Here is a 19,633-nt window from a genome sequence, read left to right on the forward strand (position 1 = left end):
TGACTGGTGTATCATGACACCCAGGTCTCGTTGCATCTCCCCCTTTCCTAATCGGCCACCATTCAGATAATAATCTACTTTCCTGTTTTTGCCACCAAAGTGGATAACCTCACATTTATCCACATTATACTGCATCTGCCATGCATTTGCCCACTCACCCAGCCTATCCAAGTCACCTTGCAACCTCCTAGCATCCTCCTCACAGCTAACACTGCCCCCCAGCTTCGTGTCATCCGCAAACTTGGAGATGTTGCATTCAATTCCCTCGTCCAAATCATTAATATATATCGTAAATAGCTGGGGTCCCAGAACTGAGCCTTGCGGTACCCCACTAGTCACTGCCTGCCATTGTGAAAAGGACCCGTTTACTCCTACTCTTTGCTTCCTGTCTGCCAGCCAGTTCTCTATCCACATCAATACTGAACACCCAATAGCGTGTGCTTTAAGTTTGTATACTAATCTCTTATGTAGGACCTTGTCGAAAGCCTTCTGAAAGTCCAGATATAGCACATCCACTGGTTCGTCCTTATCCACTCTACTAGTTACATCCTCGAAAAATTCTATAAGATTCGTCAGACATGATTTACCCTTCATAAATCCATGCTGACTTTGTCCAATGATTTCACCACTTTCCAAATGTGCTGCTATCCCATCTTTAATAACTGATTCTAGCAGTTTCCCCACTACCGACGTTAGACTAACTGGTCTGTAATTCCCCGTTTTCTCTCTCCCTCCCTTTTTAAAAAATGGTGTTACATTAGCTACCCTCCAATCCTCAGGAACTACTCCAGAATCTAAAGAGTTTTGAAAAATTATCACTAATGCATCCACTATTTCTGGGGCTACTTCCTTAAGTACTCTGGGATGCAGCCTATCTGGCCCTGGGGATTTATCGGCCTTTAATCCATTCAATTTACCTAACACCACTTCCCGGCTAACCTGGATTTCACTCAGTTCCTCCATCTCATTTGACCCCCGGTCCCCTGCTATTTCCGGCAGATTATTTATGTCTTCCTTAGTGAAGCCAGAACCAAAGTAGTTATTCAATTGGTCTGCCATGTCCTTGTTCCCCATGATCAATTCACCCGTTTCTGACTGCAAGGGACCCTACATTTGTTTTAACTAATCTTTTTCTCTTCACATATCTAATTTTTTTCTCTTCACATACACATTTAGTGTATGCTTTATGAATAAAGTCTTTTTGTGCGACTGCCTCATTCTGCACAGAGCCAGAGAACGTAAACACCAAGAGTTGCTACGTGCGGACGTTCTAGCTGCCCAGGTCTCACTAAGGATGGGCCTGGCCATGTTGCCGTATGATGTTCCGTTCAGCTGACTTTACACACTACATGCTCTTTGTGGAAAAGTTCCTGTGGAAAAATGCCTTCGGCCACATCCATCAGCCAGTGGCCAGCCTGGATTGTCCTGTAAGCTCTGTGTTAGTGGATCTCTCGCAGAATGCATCATCGGCAGAACTCACAAACAAGCACCAAGAGTGCATGGTGACGCAGTGGTAGAGTTGCTGCCTTACAGCGCTTGCAGCGCCGGAGACCCTGATTGGGTCCCGACTACGGGTGTTGTCTGTACAGAGTTTGTACGTTCTACCCTTGGATTTTCTATGAGATCTTCGGTTTCCTCTCACTCCAAAGACATACAGGTTTGTAGGTTAAACGGCTTGGTGTATGTGCAGAAATAGTCCCTAATGGGTGTAGGATAGTGTTAATGTGCAGGGATCGCTGGTCGGAGTGGACACGGTGGGCCGAAGGCCTGTTTCCGCACTGTATCTCTAAACTAAACCTCGCTGGGTTGGTATTGAGAGGAACCCTTCCCCTCAGGTCCATGACACGCAGTAGGAAACTCAATCTCACCACATGCTACCCTCGGGATGGCTGTGACATGGATGGGACTATCATCCACCTCTTTGTTGACCGAGCATTCTCCAACCAGGTTTCGAAATTGATGCTTTGGTTTGTGCCAAGATCCATCCAAAACAGTTGCACCACAAGGGACTCTGTGACCCATGGACTTTTCCCAGAGACATATAATTGAGTTAAACACCAATTGCCATTGCAAGATCAACAACTCAGGGAGACAACATTTTGGTCTGTCTGAAATTTGTTGATCTTCCAGTGCAAGGAGATGTCTGCAAGAAAATGTAGCTAAAAGTCAGATTCCAAAGTTCAGGAAATGTGCTGAGGGATGCAGTTAATTCAGTGCAGCTATCCCAAAAGCTCTGTGAGGAAGGACTACAGCCCAGAACCTGTTGCCACTCAATACTCGGGAGCAGGGCCGGTGCAACAGCCTCTCCAATGCTTCATGGGTCCTTCATTGAAGAAGAAATATGAGAAATGTTGGCACATTGTAAGATGTATTGAATTGATAGTACAGTTAACATAGAGAAACATTTATGTGCATGATTATGATTAATACATTTGAAAATAAAAGGAACTGTAGCTTGTCCAAGCAAGGAAAATGATCAATAAGTGCACCCAGTGCCGTTACTTTTGGAAGCATAATGTCACAAAAGTAATCTCATTGGGCAAAAAAAATCCAATAATTTGGAGAACAATTGCTATTTTCTGTTCCAACAATTGCACAAAGTGGTTACAGAAGGCAACCATAATTCCCTTGTGCTTTGCCAAGTGCATAGTGTGTTACAGTACCCAGCTCCCTGTTCATTGTTATTTATATTGTATGCATAACATTGTGCAAAAAGATTTGAGAGAGTGATAACTGAATTTCAGATCAACTCCAAAAATACTTTTTGCAGACTGATAAACAGCAATGCTTGATCAGCATTGATGTCGTTAGAAACAGGCAAAACAATGTGGGGTCATTATTGTTTGGAATGTTCTATCTCAGTTGGATGAATCATGCCATGGAGCAAATAAATAAGAATGTCTCAATATTATTATCATGCTGGTCTTTTCAGGGTGCAATTTTGTTTAACATTAGAATATAACTTTTTTCCAAATTAAGCAAACCGTATTAAAAGGCTTAAGCTTGAAATAACTAAGTACATGTAAGACCTTCAATACTCCCCTAGTGGAATGAAATTAACTATCAGGAAATTGTAAATGGCATGCAAAAACCAGGAGATACATAGGGGTCCCACAATATAGAACAGTCCATACATCATAGAAAGATAAAGCAGGGAGACTGGAAAGGCTTATAGTATTTCACAAAAGATATCCCCAAATGGCAAGCATGGAAGAAGCCGGAATGCCCCAAATTGCAATATTGTATTCAGCATCCATTAGAATGCTAGCACATCACGTAGTCTCCAAACCATAAATGAATAATAAAAAATGATCTATAAGGACAAATGGCCAATATGTAAAGCATTCAATGGATTGATTGTAATACTATTTCACCAATACATTATCCAATTACTTACACACAGATTGAAATTTGTAAAGAGTTTAATATTGCTGTAACTGCATTAATCTGTAATATTTTAAAGATATCTATGCACTCATTAGTAACATTGAAAACTATATTACCACATTATGATTATATTTTAATCATAAAACTAAGCTTTGAGTTTTATAGTAAAATATAAATTGTATAATCATTATTAAATACAGTTAACAATAGAACAAAGCAGCTTAGTACAAATATTTTTTTGGCTAGAATATGACAGCAAAGTCCAAACAGAATTGATTTGAGGATCTATCAAAGAATAGGTCAAATTCAGAAAATTTTACCACACACAGGCACATACCATACAAATCTCACACACACACACACAATTGCATAACAACACCACACATTAACACTTTAGTGCATTATATCACTTTGCTAAAAATATTTAATTTTCCTACTTTTGTTAAAATTTGGCAGACATTTCAAACTTTTTGCTTTAAAGCAGTACATATGTAATAACATCAATCTATTTTAGACAGTACAATAATGAATTGAACTATAGAATTCAGACTTGGTTTATCCATAATTAAGACAGTCGCTCTTTATCCCAGTTCTCAGTCCAAATAAGCTGGATAATCGTAAACTTGCATTCAACTGGAAAATTATTGCTTATTCATAATGACTAATATTAATGCATATAATTTTCACTTTGCTGTCTAACATTTGCTAGCGTACATTATAAATTAGACCAAGCTTTATAAGTGTGGAGGTACAATATAAATATGAACACAGCAGTTTTGGGCACTGTTGTCAGCTTTGCTGGAGACAAACGCACTTTAGCCCATGCCAAACGCATTCACTACTGCACTGTATTAGAGGATGCATCCTACTAAATAAAAAGACCAAAGCATGGTCTGAGCTTAGCTTGTGGCTTCATCTGGGAAAATTGGGAGAAGTGCTTCAACTAAACCACAGATCAAGCTGGGACCGTAACAAATAGCAGGAATGTTAAAAGCTCAAAGCTTGTGGGATGCAGGAGAAACTTTAACCCCACCACATCTCCAATAACCATGATGACCTCCATGCAGTGCTTCCCTGCCTAATGCATGCCTGATCTGTTGGAATGATGAACATCTTTAAATTATGGATATACAGAAAGACCAAAGTTCAAGACAAAATAACAAAATAATTTGCTTCCCTTTCCACCCCACATTCACCAATCAATCTGTCACAATATTTTAAGCGTGTAAGATTGTATACAGTTAATACATTGAATATGTTCTTAATTATCTGCAAACTATGTACAAGTTTCTAGTTCATGATTGATGGTTTTTTTCTTAAACAAAGTTATTTAGTGTGTTTTTGAATGGAGAGAATAATCCAGTGGTTTACAATAAAATACTGTCCCATAACCAAATCATGTCAAACTATGTTATAGTATTGCAGAACTTTGGCTACTTTAGCAAGAGCAAAATTCTCCAGTTACCAAAGAAACCCCATCATTTAAAATGCTGCAAACGTTTTTGTACCTTCTCAAAATTGGTCAAGAAATGTACACCAGATCGCCAAATACAAAATTCTCCAATAATTACATAAAAAGGTGGTCATTCCAATAATCTCTGCAGGTACAAAATATTAATGCTACCATTTCACTGGAAAAATATGTCCCTTGGCAACCTTCCTAAGGTTTGCTTGAGCAAAGTATATCTAGTGAACCAAATGACCTTTGAGCAAAAATATCTGAGTCATGGAGAGGGAGATTAATTCACAGTATTGACTTGTAATTTACTAAGAGCCAGACTTCTGTCTTCAACAGATCAGAAGAGAGGAATGTATATAAAATTCTCCCTGACAAGAGACTAGGCCCATCTAGAGAAGGAATTATAGCTTTACAGAAATTGCCCAACTATTAAGTTTATATGACTGTTCAAACCTGCTGGGCTTTGGAACCCTGCCCAGTTTAGTGAATGAAAAACTTTACTAAATGAGAGGCTATCTTCATGTGGGTAAGCATGGCTTTTCAATGACTAAAGTAATACCTCCAACATGCACCAATACTGCAAAAAAATGTAATTCCAATATTTTGACTATAACTTCATGCTTCATAATTATTGAAATTATTGATCTCCCATTTAATATAACATTTAATTTAAATTCGCTGCCAATCCCATGTTTTACAAAAATGTTGCTCTCCACATAACTCGCATCGTATCTATCTGTTTAGAAACATGTAGCAGAAATACATTCATAAGTTTAAGAAAAACGGCAGATGCTGGAAAAATCAGTAGACAAAAAAGCTGGAGGTACTCAGCGGGTGAGGCAGCATCTAAAGGTCTAAAGAAGGGTCTCAACCCGAAACGTCGCCTATTCCTTCGCTCCTAGATGCTGCCTCACCTGCTGAGTCTCTCCAGCTTTTTTGTCGACCTTACATTCATAAGTTCATGTTCTAGGAGCAGAATAAGGACATTCGGCTCATCAAGTCTACTCCACCATTCAATCATGGCTGACCATTCCTCCGTTAATGGCCATAATCTCAAAAATGCATTTGAAATTATAAATGTATTATGGTACTGAGTCAATGTGAAAGAATTTCATCTTAATTTCTGGTGCAAATCCAATGTTACGTCCAACGTGTGTTTTGTACTTGTGTCAATTTAGCCCTGGACTCCAGATTAAAATTGCATTTACAATGCAACAGTGGTTCACAGTAGCAATTAACTATTTTTCACTGACTCCGATTCCAATCTGCAATCCAAGTCTTTGCGAATAGTTAGTTCATCAGTGTAGTCCACAGTCTGATCTAAATGTGGTCTGAGTGACTAAAATCTCACTTCATTTCTCCAATTTCCTAAAATTGACAATTCTCAGGCCTCTACTCTGAACCTTGAAGCATTTTAATTTTATTACGCGTAACTTCAAATGTGTTTTTCTACACTTTACCATTCTGACCACCATATGTTTCAATTTGACTATTGGAGTCTATGCAATGGTTTGATGGAGATAAAGTTAAATATCATTGCTTTCATCAAATTCTGCCAACCCGACCTCCTCACAGAAATGTTACATCATCTTGCGACTGCACCCAGTGCCAATGGGCATCATATTCAATGTGCATTTTATTTTTACAACCCTCATAATCAAGTTTCCCATTTTTCTGTATCTTCAGTTTCCCACCATCTTTGGATTGTTTATCATGGGAGAACTTGTTTTCGACATTACAATCCGCAACAAAGTTCCCTTGTTTCTCTAGAAAGCCGTTCCCAATATTGGTCTGTTGGCAAAGTATCTCGTTGGGATATATTTCCTTCTCTGTTGTGGTAAAAGGGCCATTTTTACTCGATGGTGTTGAGGACAAAGGATCTATGGTAGTCTGACAGTACTCATCCATATCATCTGCCAGAGTGTCCAAAAAACTTCCAATAGAAATCCCATCCAATTTATCATTTGGATCCTGGAGGCTGTTCCAGCTACCTCTCCTTGAGGTCTCCTGGCTCTCCACAAGGCTGTACATACTGCTCGTGAGACTGCTACATCTACTGGCAAGGGTGCCCTTTTCTTCCAAAATCCACTTCACTGCCTCAATCCCTTCATTGATGGACATCAGCTGGTGCATTATCTTGATATCAATTGCCCTTAGATATGCCTGGAGGTTAAAAAAAAAGACATGTCATTGAAAAATCATTGAAGCCTCATATTTCACTGCCCCAAAAAAAAATATTTGTTAAATAGTTTTTGATCTTGATGGTTAGGTATATTTAAATTAAAAATCATTTTAATTTCCATTCATGTGGATTCAGTGCAAGGGCAAGTACAATGAAGTGCAAATGCTTTACCCTTAATCTCACAGTATTATTTAAATCAAGTAATTTAATTTTGTATGTCATTCGAAGGATGTTATCTGCTATATTTCAACTCAAGAGAATTTAGCATTCAACCTAAACATATTTTTAAAATTTCCTTCCCCTTTTTCTGCATCAGCTCATTCATTATTGGGCCTTCTTAGTCATATGGGCACTACTTCATATGACTCTTCTGTGACCCCTTATTTGTTGTTTTACCTGCTGGAACCCATCATTTCTCCATGAAAACCTTTTTCTGATATAAGCCACTGGGAACTCTTTATCCTATTTCCTTCCTTCCAGTGAGGAAAGCAATTTGCCATTGCTCATTGCCTCGTGCTCAATCCCAGCGTCACCCACCCACTCAATTATCATAGCCAAGACCAGAATATCAGTGAAGGGTTCTTAGCTCTGGAGCCACAATCATTATTGTGTTGCCTCGCTTAGGAAATAAATCTGTTCTTCAACCAAGTACCTTTATATCTCTGGGAATAATGAAGAAGGAAATATAAAAGGAAGTTCCACAGAGCCTCCGTTTACCACAGAGGTTACTACAGCCCACAGAGTTAACAGCATTAATTCAGGTTTACAACTTTATCTACATTTTAAATTAGGACTCAAACCATTAATTTGCCATTGATCTGACAGCAGCTATAATTACTATGGGGAGATGATTACCAGCCCAGGAGACCAGGTAATGTACAGAATCTATAAGCTGCTGTTCAAATGACGGCACACTTATTTTTAAATAGGACAATGCAGGAATGCTTTAATTAAGTGGTTCATAAGTAAGTTTTTGCCTGGGTTCCTTTGGAAGACATCCATAAACCAATTTTTGTTCAAAAATTGAGCATCGTTTTAACACCTCAATTTCCACATTCAGGATAATTTAATAAAAACATGAATTAACATTCTCAAGCTGTGTTTTGAACTCGCTTTCTGCATTGGTAGTTCAAAATTCCAGATTACCGTTCCTGTATTAAAACCCCCTCCCTCATCATACAACCATTGAACTCTAGAATGGAACTAGGCATCTCACAAATAATGATATCAAATATTTAATAACCATTTCCCTACTGCTAGTACTGCTCTATAAAGTCATCCATTATCATAAATTTCTGACGATGGTGTGAGTGAGTCATTGAAATGAATACATTATCCTCAATCTCTGACGGTGGTATTAGGGAGTCATTGAAATGGATACCTTTTACACACCAAGTTGGTGATACCAACAAAGTGTGGGTGGGCAACTGTGTAAATTGTTCAGGCTGTTAAGCTATCTCTGATATAATTCAGTCTTGTTGCCATGTCAGTTCACCACGTAGTTCTTCACTTCTTCATGCCACTGATAGCGGTAATTGTTTGGGTATCACCAGACTATAAAGCACTATTTCATATGACTCTCCCGTGCTCCCTTATTTGTTGTTTTACCTGCTGGCACCCATCATTTCCTACATGAAAACCTTTTTCAAGAAGTAAATATATGCTCTTCATCCGCACAACATTTCTAGTCCATTAGAAGAAAGAACTGATTATCATGGCCTCGCTGCAGATCCAAAAATTAAATTGAGTAATCTTGTTCTGTGATCCAGTACAAAGTCAATTTTCCAGCTGTTCCCACATCCCGTCCACCCATCACACACTGGGATCACTGATCTGTATTGGCTCCCCATCGTCATCCCTTCATCTTGAAATTCTCAGCCACATTTTCAAATTCCTCCATGACCTTGACACTATCTCTCTCTCTCTCTTTCTCTCTCTCTCTCTCTCTCTCTCAATTTTTAACCACCTCCGTCTGGGTCTACAATGCTAGATCACCCAGTTCTGTCACCTTCAGCATTTCTAAATGTAATCATTATTGAGAACCACTCGAAGTGAGGTGTTTAGAAAAGCAATTGAGAAATACCTTTCTTCAGCTGCCACAATACAAAAAAATAGAATTTTATCCCTAAACCACTCCCCTCTTTCTCTCCCCATCTTAAAACCTAGTTCCCTGACCAATATTTTGTCCTTCAGCCCAAATATACCCTAATAACAAGTTTTGTTTGATAGCATGCCCATTAATTGACTTGAGATAAAACGTTTTATAAAACCATCAGCTTACATTGATTACACTACATTATATTACACTGAGGTATTGATCTGAAAATTGATGAGGTTTTTTGCAGACCTGCAGGTGCAATGTAGTGGAGAGTCAAGAAGAGTAAGAAAGATGCTGGGGAATGAGCTCAAATGGTAGAGTGCTTGCTTAGCGTGTGAGAGGTAGCAGGATCGATGCCTGCATTCTCCACTGGTCTATTGGATGCCAGCACCAACTGCCTGTTGTCATGCTGCTTGGTCTCTTGCTTGACACCTGGGCGTGTCAAGCTGCAGGAAGGAGAAGGAACAGCAAATCTTGTCAGCTTTTGCAGCAGTTGGTCTGTGTGATTCGAAAGAAGAGAAGCTTTTCACTGTACCTCGGTACACGTGACAATAAACTAAACTAAACTAAACTGATATCAATATGTGTAGTCCTGGTTAAGACATCTCTGCTTCAGATCGTTTGAAACTGGGAATAATTGCTACTGCAATTGGTATGGGAGGTAGCTCCACCAAGTGGCAAAGGCCTCCTTAAATGAAGAGGTGCAGTGGTCATAAAGCCTAAATTGGAATTGCTTCATCAGCGATCTTGTTAAACAAATTTGAGAAAAATCAGAATGGAAGTAGAAAGCACATTTGTAAACACAGATAAAGTTATTCTAATGGTGGAGAAGATACAATCTGATGAAAAAGTACAAGAAGCCCAATACAAATGCAATAATAAAGATGGACACAACATGCTGGAGTAACTCAGCGGGTCTGGCAGCATCTCTGGAGAAAAAGGATGGGTGACGTTTTGGGTCGGGACCCCTTAAGACTTTAATATATGCTCAATTTTATGAGAAAGTAGTGCAAACAATCTGAGGGTTAGAGGTGAATGAGCATTTCATAAAAGCACTTGATACTATTTCTATGGGAAAATTCTCTCTTCACTTTATAAGTAACAGCTAAACACATCCCTACTACTCTTCTCTCTGAGGAGCTCCTCACATTTCCCCCAATACGTGGCACCATATGCTCAGACAATTTCTAGTTCCCTGACATCTTACATCTTCTGGAGTTTGAATCATTTGACCTTGGGTGACTTTAACTGTTGTAGCAGCTCATAATGGCAATTTGGAGAAGGTGTTTTTTTATAGAAATTCTTTCCCATCATAAGACTTCACATTGCTGAAAGTACCACAGAACGACCAAGTGCATCTCTCATCTCCTTTCAATAAAACAATTGCTACTGTTGCGATTCAGTCTAATGGTAAACTCAATAGCTTACTTGGAACACCAAGCAGTTTATGCAGGAGATAAGATTTATTGGTTCACACTATTGTTGCGCATACTGACAAATGATGTCCTGACATTTTTAACATGGAAATCCCAGACACACAATAACGTGTGCTAGAGAATAAAGATTTGAAACATCAAGGCAATTAGAGGGAAATAAACTGTACAATTATAATCAACTGTATTAATATACAAAACCGAATCTGTCGTTTCTGGAAAACACTGATAAGTACATGAGATAAAGCTGGATATTTCCTCTCTGGTAAGACGGTGCAGTTTATTCTCACAGAAGAAGCTCCAGAAAAGATAGAACATTTTTAACAGCCCTACATTAATAGCATTGCATCATTAGTGTCACTTCCTAACCAAAAGGAAAGGGGGAGGGGGAAGGAAAGCTAGAGCGGTTTTACATTAAAATTGTGCAATTTAGAAGTTGCTGGAGACGACTGGAAATACTCCCAGACATCCAATGGAAAGTAATTCCAGAGTATAGACAAGATAAGGATCAGTTAAGGAGCTAAGAAGTACAATGTTGTTCTTTGTTCAAGGTAAAACAATAAATTCTACTAAAATGTCATCACCTTGAAATGTTAACTCTTGATTCTCTCTCCACAGTTACTGCCGTAAATCTTGAACAGCCATCCCATTTGTTTTAATATGGAAACAAACTTACCTTGCTCCTTCTTGTAATGCATCATTCAAGACCCCAAGTCCAAGGTTAAACCAGCAGAATCAATTCTGATTACTTCAGAGCTTGAATTAAACACAATTGCAGTTGTGCATATTGTGGGAGTATAACAAAAATAACTGCTCTATGCCTTCTGCAATTGAATTATCTAACCTAGTTTCCATCATACATGGATGATCCAATAAAAATAAATTTCTCCCTGCTGTTCCTAAGAATTGCAGCAGATAATGAATATTTCTCATGCCTATGTTTGGCCCATTTCCTTCAAACCCTTTCCTATCCGCTCCTCTGGCATTCATATCAAGCACTGACACTGCCCAAAACGGGACCCATTCATCTCTAACAATGTGCATTAATAAAGTTAGCTCAGGTGAAATTGGAAGCAAAAAATGAAAAAAGGAAAAAAAAAAAGGAGTAGAAACAGATGTAGTAGTTTCACCTTTAAAAATACAAACAGCAAACATTGGTAATACTTAAAATATTATAAAAACTTTGGCTGGATGAATGTGTATGTGTGCAGCATAGCCCCGAAGATAGGACAGATTGCTGGTGCCTGTGGTCGGAACCAACCACTAGACCTGGATGTGGTTTATTAGCTGCAAGTGTCTGCGGCCAAGACTGAACCAGGGAGATGATCCTAGCCGCATACTGTGGAAAAGAGTGGATTTTTTAAAGCGAGACCATACAATTTTGTGGATTTGTTCATGCACCTGTTATTCCTATCTTTAACTCACCCTGTGTTTTGATTCATTTTAATCTAAAGAATTGGCTTCTAACATCAGGCCGAACCAACGTGTTACCAGAAAAACCAGAACTGCAAATCTGGCCATTTTTTTTTCAGCAAAACAAAAACAATGATCTGTCAGATTTTTTTTGTTTAAAGCTCACCATTAGTCAACGCCGATGATTTTTATTTCATCAGTTCTCTGTTGAAAGCCGTGCAGGGAAAGTGCCCCCAACATGACCACAAGCGCCAGCGATCGCCTGCACCCGGAGGCGAACCCCAAGATTTGGGGCAAGCTGGTGCCTCAAATCCCAGTGGATCTGGTCACACATTTAAACGTGCAGTATGCCGAACAGAATGATCACCTATTCCTCGACCCTATCCTGCATGGATAGGGTAGGTTTAGATAGATGGATATGGGCCAAAAGCAGGCAGGTGGGACTAGTGTCGATGGGGCATGTTGGTCGGCGTGGGCAAGTTGGGCCGAAGGTCCTGTTTCCACGCTGTATGACTATGACTCAAAAGAGTTTAAAATATAAAGCGATTCCCCCACCACTCACCACTCCCAAAACAAAATCACTACATTGCTTGCAAGTTATCGACCAGTTCTCTCCGGTCCACTGGGCGTTACGATGACTGTTTAGGCTCGACTGCTTGGGCGCCACCTGCTTTGGAAGGGTGCGTTTAGCTTTTGGTTTGGTTTGGCTTGGCTTGGCTTGCTCCGGCAACCCACAGGAACCTCCTGTCATGGAAGCATTCATTATAAGTGTGTTACCCCTGGGTCCCAATCCCCCCCGACTATGCGAACCCAACAAGCCGGGTGAAGGGACACAGCTGATGGGGCAGTCACTCCCCTCTGACAAGTGGCGGGTTACAGTCAGGGCAGCCCCGGGGCTTGAAGAGCGGACGGTCCGAGCGACAGTGGGGTGGGTGTGGGCAGGATAACAACCGGACCAGCGACCGTGCAACTCCCTCTTCCCCGCCTCACCATTTCCAGCCTCAGCACTCGGATCTTCTCCGCCAGCCCCTGAGACTGGCGTCTGTCCGGAGCGGACACCGGCTCGATGCTGCTCCCGGGGCCAGCAGAATCCGCCTTGTCCCCGGGCGCCGGAGCCGAGTCCTCCCGCAGCCAGCGCAGCAAGGCGTCGGGCGTCTTCCGTCCCACCTTGTGCTCCAGATCCTTCAGCTCGGGCAGCGCCTCGCTCGCACTCTCCTCCATGGCAGAGCAAGCGATCGCCGGTGGGTGTCTAAACGGTGCGAGTTCAAGCCAGCTCAGGGGGCTGCCCGCCTCATTCCCTTCTGCCCGCACCTCCTCACTTCCACCTGCAGTAATGAATGAATGAATGAGACAGTGCGGCGAAAGCGGCACCGCCACAGCCTCCGCCCCTCTCTACCGTACTGCACCTAAACACACCACTCCCGGCAACCAACCATGCCCGTCACCCGGCAGCAGGCCCTTGAACCTCCCGCCCGCCCCTCCCTTCCCCCCCCTCTACCACTCTCATAAGTGCCGGCTTTCACACCTAGAGGACACCAGGAACTGCAGATGCTGGAAATCGAAGGTAGACAAAAATGCTGGAGAAACTCAGCGGGTGAGGCAGCATCTATGGAGCGAAGGAAATAGGCAACGTTTCGGGTCGAAACCCTTCTGCAGATGCTGGTTTATATCAAATATACCATGAAGATAGGCACAAAAAGCTGGAGTAACTCAGCGAGACAGGCATCATCTCTGAAGAGAAGGAATGGGCGACGTTTCAGGTCAAACCCCTTCTTCAATCGGCTTCATTCCTTCTCTCCAGAGATGATGCCTGGCCCGCTGAGTTACTCCAGCTTTTTGTGTCTATCTGAGGAATTGTTACTTTGTCTCCTGGACAATATTCACCTTTCAATCCATATCAAAAATGTTTCTCATGGTGCTTTTTTGTGGGACAATATGCCAGCTGTGACAACACATCAAAGCAACTTTATTCCCCTGAAGTATTCATCACATTCTGCTTTTATTAAGGAGGTATAAAGTTAACTCGAGCAATCTCGATTATTTAGAACATGGAATCCCAACCACTAATTAAATCTTTCCAGGTATTGGGTATTGAGAGTAGAAGGCTATTAAGATAAGACGGCATTTTAGGAATTGTGTGGAACTGAGTGTCACATCAAATAGCTGTAATGGGTTACACTGAAACTTCCCAGGGTTTGGGGATCAAGAACTAGAGGGCTTAGGTTTAAGGTGAGAGGGGAAAGATTTAGTCAACATTGTGGGGCAACTCTTTCCACACAGCAGATGGTGGTTATATGGAACAAGTAGTTGAGATGCACAATAATAATAATTAAAATACATTTGTTTCAAGAGGCATGGGTCAAACATGGGCAAATGGGACCAGATTAGATGGGCACTTGGTCAGCATGGACAATTTGGGGCAAAGAGTTTGTTTCCATGCTAGATGGCTCTATGGAGCGAGGTATGGTTCATGATGCAGGAATCATAGAGAGATGTGCTAATTAGAATTGTCATTGTTTCTATTTAATTCCTTCAATTTAAAATTGTGGATTTGGTAAGATGACTTATTTCTTGGTTTCCTTATAATAAAAATGTTTACATTTTGTTTTAAATTAAAGCAATTATTTGGTTAATTAAGCTGAACGGAAGAACTTTAATGTTTCTGCAGGTCTGATTTCCTTTATGATGTGAAGAGTTATTGTAATGCATTGGAAGATGACAATTATTTGGAATGAAATGGAAGTTCAATGTTTTCTCAAGCATGATGTACATTACAGTCTGCAATAAATGTCAAACATTTTAAAGAATTGGACAGCCATTTTCTGCAGATTTAATATGGCTCATATAAGATCAATGTTTCTCTAGAATGACTAATCATGGTAAAAACTCATGTACACACCCTAATTACTCCACTTACTGAAGAAAGAGAAACTGAAAAATAATTAGCTAAGAGTAGTAAAAATCAGCATTGGAGAGATTAATAGAAATGAAATATAATAAAACCCTTCGACTTAATCAACTGCATGCTAGGGGGTTTGAAGTAACTGTGGAAATAATGGGCGCTCTGGGTGTCATCTTCGACAATTTTATAGATTCTTTAAACCCCACTATTTTTCAGATTTTAAGATGCCCATTGCCTCATCCTTCCCATCAACCTGTCAGTCCCTTTAAACCTCCATCCCCCACCAGGAAGGTCTCAAGGCCCTCTGGTTCTGCGCTAATGCTCTCCTCTGCCTGACAGAATTTGTCCTTACCCTCAACAAGTTCTCTTTTGAAATGTACATTAGCACTGTCCCCCAACTGTTTAAACATAGAACATAGAAATTAGGTGCAGGAGTAGGCCATTCGGCCCTTCGAGCCTGCCCGCCATTCAATATGATTGGCTGATCATCCAACTCAGTATCCCGTACCTGCCTTCTCTCCATACCCCCTGATCAACAAGGGCCACATCTAACAAATTAGCCAATGAAATGGCCTCAACTACCCTCTGTGGCAGAGAGTTCCCAGAGATTCTCTCTGTGTGAAAAAGCAAAAGCAGTTTATCTGCTGCATCGACAACTACATTGGGGTTGCCTCCTGCACAACTCCATCACTAGCTTCCAACCTGTCCTCAAATTCCCATGGACTATCTCTGACACCTCTCTTCTCTTTCCTGATGTCCCTGTCTCTATCACAGGGGACGGACTATCAACTGACATCTACTATAAGCCAACCAACTCCTAGTTATTTGTACCACACTTCCTCCCACTCTGCCTCCTGCAAATACACTATCTTCTCTCAATACGACTGCCTCTGCCGCATCTGCTCCTAAGATGAGGCTTTAAATTCTAGACATCCAAGATATGCTTTAGTAAACATGGTTTCCCTCCCGCTCCCTATTAAATCTTTTCCCTCTTTATACACCTCTAAAAGTTCATCCCTCATCCTCTTGCACTCCAAAGAATAGTTCCAGCCTACTCAACCTTTCCCTATAGCTCAGACCCTCTAGTCCTGGAAACATCCTTGTAAATCTGTACCCTTTCCAGCTTGACAACATCTTGACAACATATTTCCTATAACATGGTGCCCAGAACTGAACACAATACTGAAATAAAGATGTTCATTGATGATTACACCATGTGCAGTGCTATTCAGACAACACCATTGGATTGCAGACCAAGCAGTAATTGCATGCAAAGGATATACAACAAAATTCTAAACATGACTATTTTGATTTACACGACATTGCTGTGTCCCAAACATTATGGTGCCCTGAAATGGCACCTGAAATGTATAAACACTGCTATAATTCCTACATGGTGAAACCAAAATGTATAAAAATGGCCTTTATTAAAATCTAGCAATGTGCACTTTAACCACATGTTTTTTTCTATTACAAATCTCAAATTGTGTACGTAGTACAGAGCCATATAAATAAATGATGTGTCTTTGTACAAAACATTATGGAGGGCACTGTAAGTCGTTAGCAGTAACAAAACACTCTTGCTTTGAATTACATCACAGGTTAAATAATCCTGAAGATTGATTAAATTTACAGTGGTTGACTGAGTATTTATATATAAATATACACCATTTATGAAATAGGTAATTGATATAATTATGTGGGGATTGCTACTTAATATGGATTTGTTGCTTTTCAGAGGAAATCGATGTTGGAAATATTGACTGTATACATATATACTTTAAATATTATGTGCACCCGATGGTGTGACCTTTGATACATTGTTGTATTAACCACTACTGTTGGTTGAGCGCAATCTGCTTTCATTAATGGATATTTGGTGGGGTGAGAGATTGCAACCTTCACGTAGTCCACCCTGTTTCGCATAATGCAATCAACCCAATGTGCACAATCAATTAGATCAAATAGAACAAGTTGACCTCCAACTTTAGGCTGTGCACGCTATACGCAAGAAGAAAAAGAACGGATATTTGCTTTAAAGCTGCATCCAACCCACTTGCTTTTATTAAACTGCAGCGTTGAAGAATGTATGATCAGCAGCTGTGTGGGAGAGTTTGGGTTGCAAATGGAATGGTGAATAATCAAGGTCAGAGTTGAGATGTGGTGGGGGGTGTGAAATGTTGAAATAGTTCATTTTGAAGAATTTGAAACACAGGCCTTTGTGGCCAGCTGCTGCTAGGACTGCAAAATGGCGCGGAAATGACACCTCTTGATTATGGAGTCAGTGGGCTGTTCTGTACATTCTGTACTACCTGGGGCATTGTGCTTATGTACAGGGATAGTCTTGCTGAGCTGTCTGCAAAAAATGTATTTCACTGTACCTGGTCCACATAACAATAAAGAAACCACTCAACCATTGAACCATTCACCACCATAAAAAGGTACAGGTAGGAGGTTTCAAATGCAGTACATCACAGCATTAGATCTTTTCAAATTAATCCCCTTTAAGCATCGCCATTGCACACCTCACTGTATGTGTAAGGACTATTTCTGCATATGTGCCTATTGCTATCCATAGCCATGCGCATTCCTAATGGTGATGTTACTAAGAAAGATTTAGAGGGATATGGACCAGATGTGGGCATATGGGGTGAGCTTAAATGGAGCTAGCTTAAATGGAGCATCTTTGTTGGCACAGACAAGTAGGGCTGAAGGGTCTGTTTCCATACTGTATGACTATATGATAGTCTTCAATCATTTATTGCATGCCATGGAAGTACCGTGGTGGGCTTAGTGTCCCTGTGCAATACATTAGGGCACCTTATGTAGAGAAGGCCTGCAAACAAGCTCACAAGCTTCATAAAGGTAACAGTATGTTGTGCGATGTGATAGAATGTCTAGACTTTAGACTTGAGAGATACTGCATGGAAACAGACCAATCAGCCCATCGAGTCCGCGCCAGAGATCCCCTGTACACTAGCACTATCCTACATACCTGAGATACTTTAAAATTGCAGAAGCCAATTAACTTACACATCTGTACACCTTTGGAGTGTGGGAGGAAACTGGAGAAACCCATGTGATCCCAGAGAAAATGTACAAACTCTGTACAGACAGACAGGATTGAACCCGGGGTTTCTGGCACTGTAAGGCAACAACTCTACCACTGTGCCACTGTGCTGTCCTGGCTTTCTAGCCAACTGGGGCTGCCCTGGAAGATGCAGATCCGCTTCAGGCCACTCATGCAGAGGCAGATGTTCACAGTGCCTGGAGGGCCCTGCCCTGTCATATACTAAATGGAGCTCATCTGACCAGATCTCAGGATGGCCCTGGACACCTGACTTGCACGGGTGCCCTTTTTGGGAGTTACTAACCGAGCACTGCTGGCGTCCCTCCATCCATAACCCCAGTAGGAACAAACCCCTCGTCATGACTATCAACATTAATGAGCCTTGATTACTTCTTACCATTCCAAAGCACTCAACTACTGACATTACCACCTGATTCCCAAGCCTACTTACTCCACACTACCTAACCTACTTCCTGACTTCCGAGCCCACTGCCCACATCCAGCCCCAGATAAGCCTTTTCCCCAACCCTACCATCCTACCCCCACATCCACCAACGTACCAAGCCCCTGATTAGTGATCCAGTCCCTGGCTGCTAACACCTTCCCTGCTCCCTCTCTCCCAACCCATCAATTGGCATCAATAAGCCCTTGCCCTCTACACTACTCTCCCCTGAGATCTACAGGCCTAGCGAGGTCCCATCCTTACCTTCTGCATTGCAGAGATGTAGATAACGTCCTTGAGTGTGTGAGGCCTATTCGATGGCACACTGCAATAGCCACCAAATCAGCTCACACTGGGTTACCGGTCAATCCACTGACAGGCCAGGCTCTGACCAATTTCTCAATAAGTGTTATACTTCTCTATTATTTAATAAAATTTCTGCAATATAATTTGCCTGATACGATACGATACGATAAAACTTTATTCATCCCGGAGGGAAATTGGTCTGCTGACAGTCACAACACACAAGGTACACAAAAAGTTGAAATTAAAAGTGATATCAAAAAGAAAAAGGCAAGCGACTGTTGGCTGGCTGCCGTGTGCACAGCGCCTTTACCGGAACAAACAAACCAACAAACAAACAAACACAGAGTTATCCCTTGGGCAGAGGATTCTAAACTAAAGTGCCCCCCCTCCCCCACAACAGGTCCCTCTTTGTTCTCCCACCGTCCCCCATGCCGGGTCCCCATTGTCTTCCCCGCACCCCCTCATCGACTGCGAGGCCCCAACGCCGCCGAGGCTCCTGCCGCCACTGCCGAGGCTCCCATCGCCACCACCTCTGAGGCTCCTTCGGCCCAGACAGGCCTTGTCGCCCGACTTAACTACAATCCCCTGGGAGATCTGTGGGGCGAGTCTGGCCTACTGGGGCGCGTTCCAGTCATCGGTCATCAGTGGCGCGGTTGTTTGGCAGGTGAATCGGGCCTGCGCAGCTTCCCGGGACACTCCCGTTTTGGGTGATAGTTCACCCAATACATTTACGCAGTCAGGCCGAGCAGTACAGAAAAAATCATCAAGCAAAATGCAGAAAACTGCACATTTACTGGGAACTGGGTGGTCCTGAGCTGAGAGCTTAGAAATACTGGACATATTTTTTGGTTTTAAACTGCTCGAATGTCCCTGAGATGGGTTGCAGCCGAAAGCTTTCCTGCTGTATTACAGTCATCTAGGTTTACCATGGAGATTTGTGT

General features: G+C 41.5%; 1 protein-coding gene across 1 annotated transcript; it reads right to left on the reverse strand.

The window, feature by feature from the left end:
- Positions 1–1,214: 1,214 nt before the first annotated feature.
- On the reverse strand, positions 1,215–13,349 carry lurap1 (leucine rich adaptor protein 1). The gene is made up of 2 exons (XM_055641713.1): positions 12,963–13,349; positions 1,215–7,009 (listed from the first exon to the last, which is right to left on the reverse strand). Exons 1-2 carry the CDS (start codon positions 13,191–13,193, stop codon positions 6,416–6,418), a joined length of 825 nt encoding a protein of 274 aa, XP_055497688.1. The 5' UTR covers positions 13,194–13,349; the 3' UTR covers positions 1,215–6,415.
- Between the last annotated feature and the right edge of the window lie 6,284 nt (positions 13,350–19,633).

This window comes from Leucoraja erinacea, chromosome 10, assembly GCF_028641065.1.
Source record: "Leucoraja erinacea ecotype New England chromosome 10, Leri_hhj_1, whole genome shotgun sequence".
NCBI lineage: Eukaryota > Metazoa > Chordata > Chondrichthyes > Rajiformes > Rajidae > Leucoraja > Leucoraja erinaceus.